The sequence below is a fragment of the Hippichthys cyanospilos genome, chromosome 1, assembly GCF_059441005.1.
Source record: "Hippichthys cyanospilos isolate Australia breed blue-spotted pipefish chromosome 1, RoL_Hcya_1.0, whole genome shotgun sequence".
Classification (NCBI taxonomy): domain Eukaryota; kingdom Metazoa; phylum Chordata; class Actinopteri; order Syngnathiformes; family Syngnathidae; genus Hippichthys; species Hippichthys cyanospilos.
In genome coordinates, this window is record NC_142369.1 from 11,040,476 (window position 1) to 11,048,497 (window position 8,022).

The window sequence follows — 8,022 nt, forward strand, 5'->3', positions numbered from 1 at the left end:
GTATTTGAGCTTTTTTTTTTTTTTTTTTTTCCTCCTATCTATGCATGTCACCACTGTGGACCAGAAGGGATTGTTTTTGTTCTTCCTCTTGTTGAATCTGTGAACTGTGATTTTTTTTTTTAATTCGGACTTGTCTTTTGCAAATGCTCAAGTGCTCTCTTTCGATTGTAAGACACAATCCGATATTTTTAGGCTGACGCGTTTTTTTTTTTTTTCCTCGATTGTTTGGAAAATGCTTGACTTCAAATATATTATTTGAAAAAAAAATGGATCTGTTGATTTACAAGTCAAAAGTCAGTTTTTTACTCATTTTTTATTTGGAGTTAGACAATAATTAAACAGAAAAAGTCCATCTACATAGAATTAGTCTTTTTTTTTGTTATTGTTCTTGAGGGCCACTCACTCCTGCGGGTTTACGATTTCTTTCCCCCCTCCACCAACACACATGGGTGAAATGATCAGGTCGGCCATCAGCTTTCTGATGAACTGATCATTTGACACTCTGGAGGAGGGGAACCTCGAAAACATGCACGAAGAGTGGCTCTCGAGGACTGGTATTTCACCCGTGTGTACTTGCAAGAACAATGATTTTGTTGAGAAAATAGCGCAGTCCAGGTCAGGGCGGTGACACGATTGTACAGTCTAGTCCGCAAAAATGGCATCTCCTAGTCGATCCTGGTCTTAAGAAGTCTTGTATCATCTCAACTTGCAATAAGCAGTTCTGTCTTAGTGTACGATAGACAGGGTAGGATGCTCTAGTTTAGTCTCAGCTTTTCTAGTCTAGTCCATGCTTTAGGTTCATTTACGGTGTATAGGACTCAAGGAGTGCCTTACGCTTTACTAAAATAGTCCGTCATAGTACTAGTCTGAGTAGGATAGTCAAAATATTGATCGAGGTGTCTACTGCAGCCTAGATGTTTTTATTGTTTTTGTCTAGACTCACTCGAAATTTGCAGTCCACAGATCGAGCGCCCGTTTTTCTTTGTGTGCGTCTCTTCATCTTTACCAAATATCCACTTAATAAAAACTCCAGCAACTTTGTTCAAAGTTACAAAACCCTTTCAACACGAACAAATTGCTAACATTCATCGTCACTTGCTTGATCCCGTTTAGTCCAGTGTTTGCTTCTGGCTGCTTTGATACATCGCTCAGTTGCGTTGTTGCCTAACAACACCGCGTATGGAATTAGCTTACACCTTTTAAAAGAAAGAAAAAAAATTTTGCTGATAACTTATTCGTCACATTCAGTCAACAGCAACCAGTTCTTTTGGTATTTTGACGCTGATGTCCTCGAAGACCGAGGAAGTTGCGCAGCGCTACATGATGATTGGCTAGCGTGTGGAACGACGGCATAACGCGGCGGCCCCGAACTCCTGTCCTCGACTGACGGGCTCTGCGGCAGCAGTGCATGCTGAGGAGGGAAAAGAAGAAAAAAAAAGTACCTTACAAAGTGTAGAAATGACATATGATCGTAACGGGTCTAGCGTAATCTAAAGAAGCATTAGTCTTGCGTTAGACTTGTTTAGATGAATAGTTTTGTTGTATTTGACTGCAAGACATTGTGTATAATCTACACCAGTCGGGCACTCTTGTGCACTAAAATACCACACGCGAGGATAATCAAGTTTAGGTTCATGGAATCATTGAATTTTACTTTTTACATGGGTGTATACAAGTTGCAGCTTATTCTGAAAGTGCCTGAAGGAAAAAGTCAATTCTTATTCGGACAAGAACCACTTTTGACCCACTGAACAGCTTAATGCTAAATTACATAAAAACAAAACAAATGGATAACAAATAATTTTACATTTCAATCTGTGGAAAACATTGTGATTTTTTTTCTAAACCACCTTAATCATTAACGTGATTAAAAAAAAAAAAAAAACTGCACACGTTGACAATGGGAGCACCACAGCACCATCTGGTGCCACAGATGTGTAACTACATAACTGCAAATTCAAATCTCTTTTCCCTAGGCCAGTTTCTCCATTTTTTTAGGATTTTTGGATGGCCAGCGCCCCTGTATTCCACTAGGTTCCACTATTTCAATCCAGTGTGCCATTCTAGTTTTATGCAGTATGGTGGATTCTGTTCTCGTCAACGTATTCTAATGTATCATTTTATAATACAAAACCACTATATCTGCTCCAGTGTAGTCCTAATCAAAAAAGAACGTAGGCGAATAGTGTTGCTGAACAGTCTTACAAAATCCATGGGTTGCCTCGGCTTGTAGGCTAGGAGTGCGCGTTGGTGTTGAGCGCGTCGGCGGGGCAGGGCCGGCTGTGTCTGTAGGCCATGATGAAACAGGACGACTGGTGCCACCAGTAGAACATGAGCAGCAGCAGAACGTGCCACAGCTGGTGGCTGGAGCCCACGTAGTTCAGCTGGCCTGAAACGAGGCGTTACCGTACGATTGAATTCATTGGATAACTGAAGCTTCCACATGCTTCGTCAAGCAGTTGCTTTTCTCTCTCTACGCACAGCCCGCTCAAACGTGATTGTTTTTTCCCACGGTTTTTGTCTTTGTGATCAACTCCGGTCCACGGGCTGCTATCCTCCGTTTTTTGGATGTATCCGTCCTTCGGCACACCTGATTCGAATCGTCAGCTCATCAGCAAGCTCTGCGGAAGGCTTATAACAATTTTGATCATTTGAATCAGGTGTGTTATAGAAAGGAAACTGAATACAAGCGGGATAGTTTGAGGTCAGGGATTTTTTTCTTTTTGGAATGCAAGTTTCAATTAATTAAAAAAAAAAAAAAGTAGATGCGTGCTTTTCATTGCGCAGCAGACAACCGCCGCTGAGTTATTTGCGTCCGATTTGGCACGGGGGCGCGGCTAACCTGGGAAGTATCGTTCGGGCACTTTGGAGACGTAGAAAATCAGCGACAACGCCGCCATCAAATACATGACCAGCACGCGGGGGATGAAGGCCTGCGGGAGTCGGGCATCGCCCATCAAAAGAAGTCCATTTCAATGACGCCGGCGAGCGCTCGGCCTCACTTGCACGAGCTCCGAGGAGAAGCCGCCGGCGTCGCAAACCCAGTGCACCACCGGCACCAGGCCGCTGGACGCCAGCGCGCAGAAGGCCAGCCAGCGAGGGCGGCGCCACTGCTTGCTCAGGAAGTTGGGGTGGATGTGCGCCAGGAACACGGCCAGGATCATGGCCAGCACCGTCACCAGGTACACCTGACGCCAGTACTGACACGCAAAAAAAAAAAAAAAAAAAAATGGCTTTGTTAGGGATAGGCCGATTGGCATAGGTCTTTCATTGGTCAATGAATTCCGCCATTATGTGTCTTCTGTGTGTAATGGAGCCTTGAAACTTGACTTTTATTATAAATAATAGTAATGTTAATGTGCTAGGATTAATAGTGATGTTGTACTACTTGCGACGGTGTTGAAAAAATAAATACATTTGAAGTTGTTGTTTTAACGTTAAATCAATATACACCATGATTTTATCGGGCCAACCCTCTCGGGAAGAGATTTCTTCCACGCGGCCCGCAAGCTTAAAGGGAGTATGTGTCATTTTTCACTTTAGGAGCATTACGGTAAATGCAGCAATACATACTCTTCCTCCGGCTGTCCGCTGCTATAACCGCCACGGCCACCTCCGGAGGAGTGCCACCCCTATGTAATATCATTTCATGATAACGAGACCTACGATTATATTTCAAACATACAGTTGGTCGTTAAGAACACATTTATTTGCAAGTTTTTAACAATTATAATGTATTCATTTTTAATGAAAACCGGTCTAAATCTTACACAGTGTCACTTTAAATGAATGTGACACCCATGCGCTATATAAATCAAGTTGCATTGCCTTGTCTTGAACGTCGGTTAGCCTTCCACGCTAGCCAACACTTGTAAAAAGTGGCGATTTTTAACAGCCTCCACATTCAGCATGCATTCAAACACCCAGCTAGCTGCCAATTCACGACATCATGGCCCGCATTTACACTTAACCCCCTACTGCGGGTAGGTGGTTAGGGTTAGTTATTTTGTTTCCAAAACTTGGTTTGTGGTTGTAGAGAGCCTCCCCGCGGCGGCGGCGTCCTCACGTTATTGCAGTAGAAGGCGTAGAAGACGGCGGGCACGTAGCAGCCCAGGATGCCCACTGACACGCCGGCGTAGTCCAGCGCCATCCAGCGTCGGCTGGTCTTCTCCGAGCGGTGGCAGCAGAACACGTGGTAGCCCGCCGAGCACAGCAGACACAGCTGGACACACGCCGGCCAAAGGTTAACGTTTGGCGCCGTCTTGTGGCAGCTTGGGTTTTTTTAAGAAATCATTAAAACTTTTGGGCGGAAAACAGAAGTGAACGAGTACTCTTTTTTTTTTTTTTTTCTGGTACCTGGAAGCAGAAGAGTCCCACAGAATAGATGACGTAGTCTTCACGCGAGACTCCCAACTGGGGCAGGACTTGCGCCATGTGGTACACGGCCAGAAAGAAAAAGAGCAGGAATCCCAGCAGGTGAGTCCAGATGTTGACAGTCTCATTGGACAGGATGAACAGGCTGACGGACACACGGGGAGACGGCGCTCGCGTCAGGACACCAGCGAGCCTTGCAGTCAAAGTTTTCGAACCACAAGAAGCATCACTGCTGTCGATTCTGAATTTTATTCCGGCATAGTCCGATTCCAATAAAGTCGGGACGTTGTGTGAAATGAAAATAAAAGCAGACATGATCTTCAACCGATATTCAACTGAACAGACTACAAAGTCAAGAGAGTTCATGTTTAAAACGATAACATTGTTTTGGTGCAAATATTTGCACATTTGTAAATTAATGTCTGCATGTTTCAAAAAGGCTGGAACAGGAGCAACAAAAGACAAGGAAAATTGACAAACGCTCAAAGAACACTTTTTTTTTTAATTTATTATTAACATTTCACTGGCTAACAGGTTGATTAGAAACAGGCGACTTTCATGACAGGGTATAAAGGGAGCACCTCCAAAAACCTCAGCCTTTCACAAGCAAAGATGGGGCAAGGATCACCACTTTGACCAACTGTGTGAAAGATTTTGTCCAACAGTTTTAGACCAAAGTTTTTCAACGCTTAATTTCCTGGAGTCTGACTCATAAACTGTATGAAAAACTAAATGAATTAGCCTGCTGGCTAAATAGCTAATAAATAGCAAACAACTAACTTGATTAGGTATTTAACTCCAGACTAACTAGGTAATTAGCATTTTAGTTTGGTGTTTTGCTAGTTGAACTGCTGACTAACTTCCCGAGTAGTAAACAAGGTAATAAGCCAAGGTTGCAGACTAACATGTTGATAAACTAACTAGCTAACATTTAGATTAGCTTTATAAGCCATTGTACCTCACTTACAAGCTAGCTTATTAGCAATCTCAATATACTAGCTGGCTGATTAGCTGAATGACCGATATAGCTAATGATAGCTTCCTATCCATCTAGAGTTAGCTAACAATCTACCTAGCTAGCTATATACCACCATGTAACTATTACTACTTATATTAATATTTTATAAACCAAATAGCTGACTAGCCTCTAACACACATCACACAATCATCACTGGCTAACTAGCTAAAAGGCAAATTTGCTATCTGACGGGCAAGGTTGCTAAGCAACCCACTAACGACTAATGCACTGAGTAACTAGCCAACAATTTATCGAACAAGCCCTTTCGCCATCTGTTATTTACCTTTTGATGCAGAGCCTGGAGGGTAGGTATGCCCTGTATCCGTCTGTGATGTAAGGGTTCTCTCGCAGGTACCCCGGGATCTGCTCATAAGTGTACAGGCGGATCCCGCGGGGTACCAGTACCGGCCAGTACTGGTAGCCCCCCAGCTCGATGTAGTGGGTGTTCTGGGTGCTCTTCTGAGGCATGACGGCGGTAGGAGGCGCTTTCTTTGGACCTAAGGAAAGACAAGACAGGTCAGAAAAATAATAAGGATCGGTTTTTCAATATTCAATTTTTAAGGGTGTGTTCTGTCATTATTTTACTCATTGACAGCCCGGTTACAATGGATCTTTGGTTTCTTTAGGTGTCAGTGAATCCAAGTAAAAGTGGGTCTTTAACCTCAAAGAATGTTCATGGAGCCCAGTAGAATTGAGCTTTAACGTAAAAATCGCGTCAATGGCAGTGAATGGGTGGATTTGTGTGAAGTTGGGTGGCTACTGTTTTTACGAAGCGGTAGTCAGAATTACAACTAAAAAAAAAAAAAAAACTAAAAAATAACAACTGTTGACTAAGTGGGTATACTGCTATAATTATACCGAGAATTAGCGCTTGCTTTCTCCTCCTCCCATCCGAACAATGCCGAATGGGTCCGACATCCAATTTACCTTAAAACTTGCTCAAACTACATTATATATCAAAACAAGCCCCCATAATACTAAAGAGCACGTAAACATGCAAGAAATTTCAACTGTTTGTTGCCGAATGGTTCAAGGGATTTAACAAAAGCTACAACAACAACAAGCTAGCTAATTTGTTGACTTATTCCGCCGATTAAAAAAAAGAGAACGACAACTTACCTTTCAACTTGGTGTATGTACACTTCGTTCCATTTGGAGACTTATAAAATGCGTTGTACATTTAAAACTAAAACAGTTTAACCGTAATTAAAATTCCTGAGTCGCCCCGCTTAACTTGCAGTTGCAGCTCCATCTTCCATGTCAGCACTGACGTCATCACTAAAGGACTCGCACATTCGAGCCTCTTAACGCTGCATTCAAGGATATCCGACTTTTTACATCTCATTATTAAGCATGTTTTTTTTTTCATTCCGAAAAAAAATTCGCTTTACAAGAGATGTTTTTGCTTAACTCTTTCACTAACGATTTTTTTTTAAACCTCAGGCAAATATATGGGTTTCCATAAGAATACTGAACAAGGCTTGGGGTTTCAAACCAGGTTTCAAGATTCAAGAGTTTTGATGACTAACTCACTCACTACCTATCTAGATAAGTCATTATCTGTCGAGCAAGCTGATGAACTAATTGTGTAAATGAGGGCGTCAGTTCGGAGCGTTGAGATGCAAAGGGAAAGCTTAATTCCCTCGGGAGCAGAGCGGAGTCCTCCCTCACACTTTGTTTACACCTCCCCTCCATCAAGAGTCTTGCGCTGGAGTGTTGTTCGTTATCACGTCTAATTCACCTCTCAGCACTCCCACGTTGACAAAGTGAAGACACGCTCGCTGCACGAGCTCACACTTTTCATTAGACTGCGCTACTTAAACTGCAAGTTACCTCGATGACTAATTACCCCACCGACTAATTAAAGATTGGATTATCTATCTGCCGAAGAAAGGAGCAGGGCAACTAACCAACTAAACAATCACATGCAAAATAGCTAAATGAATACTAACTAGCATATTGGCCGAACGAGAAAATTGCTACAGTGACACAAGATGTAGTAACCAATTAGTAACAGGAACTAGTTGACTAGTGAATTTTTAAATAGATTGACTAACTTGCAAACGAACGGGCAAATTGCCTGAGTAGTTTATTTTATGCCTAATTTTCTGGCAGATTAAGTAGCTAACCAGTTGACAAACTAGACAAACCAACACCCAGACTGTTCAATTTACAAAGGAACGAACTAAAATGTGCATTAGTGAAGTTCCGAGTCTCTTGTTAAACGGCGACATCTTTCGGCCGTAGGCGTAACTGCATCCTTCACGGAATGCTCTTAAAATATTATTCGTCACATCAGTCGTTGTTTTTAGGATAGCTTGTATTTTGTTACATCAAGTTTACCATACAGTTTATTACAGGCACCAAGATGTGTGTTTTTGGCATGTTGAAAATTGTCCCGAAGAAGAATTGAATGAGCTAAACATTTGGCATTTCAAAGGAGAACAATGTTATTCCAATTTATCAAATGCATCGTTTGGGAATACGTAATGAAGACATTGGATGAAAAAGCACAATGAATGTCAACATTTTGGCACGTGGGAATTTTTGGGAACGTTTTGCAAAGACTGAATGAATGAAAATATAGAATATGAGATTGAAAAAAAAATGTAGGATTGTTTTAAATTAAA

The 8,022-nt window shown here is 42.1% G+C and overlaps 1 protein-coding gene across 1 annotated transcript; it reads right to left on the reverse strand.

The window, feature by feature from the left end:
* Positions 1-294: 294 nt before the first annotated feature.
* paqr3a (progestin and adipoQ receptor family member IIIa) lies at positions 295-6,658 on the reverse strand. Its single transcript, XM_088413401.1, has 8 exons — positions 6,512-6,658; positions 5,676-5,889; positions 4,357-4,519; positions 4,067-4,222; positions 3,003-3,200; positions 2,843-2,933; positions 2,206-2,389; positions 295-1,411 (listed from the first exon to the last, which is right to left on the reverse strand). The coding sequence occupies exons 1-7, from the start codon at positions 6,570-6,572 to the stop codon at positions 2,235-2,237; spliced, it is 1,038 nt and encodes a 345-aa protein (XP_088269527.1). The 5' UTR covers positions 6,573-6,658; the 3' UTR covers positions 295-1,411; positions 2,206-2,234.
* Between the last annotated feature and the right edge of the window lie 1,364 nt (positions 6,659-8,022).

Coding starts and splice junctions, on each gene's coding strand:
- paqr3a (XM_088413401.1), bottom strand. CDS start 6,572: ATGTACAACGCATTTTATAAGTCTCCAAATGGAACGAAGTGTACATAC. Junction 4,520..5,675: donor TCCAGGCTCTGCATCAAAAG/GTAAATAACAGA, acceptor TGTGTCCGTCAG/CCTGTTCATCCTGTCCAATG. Junction 2,390..2,842: donor GCCCGAACGATACTTCCCAG/GTTAGCCGCGCC, acceptor GCCTCGTTTCAG/GCCAGCTGAACTACGTGGGC.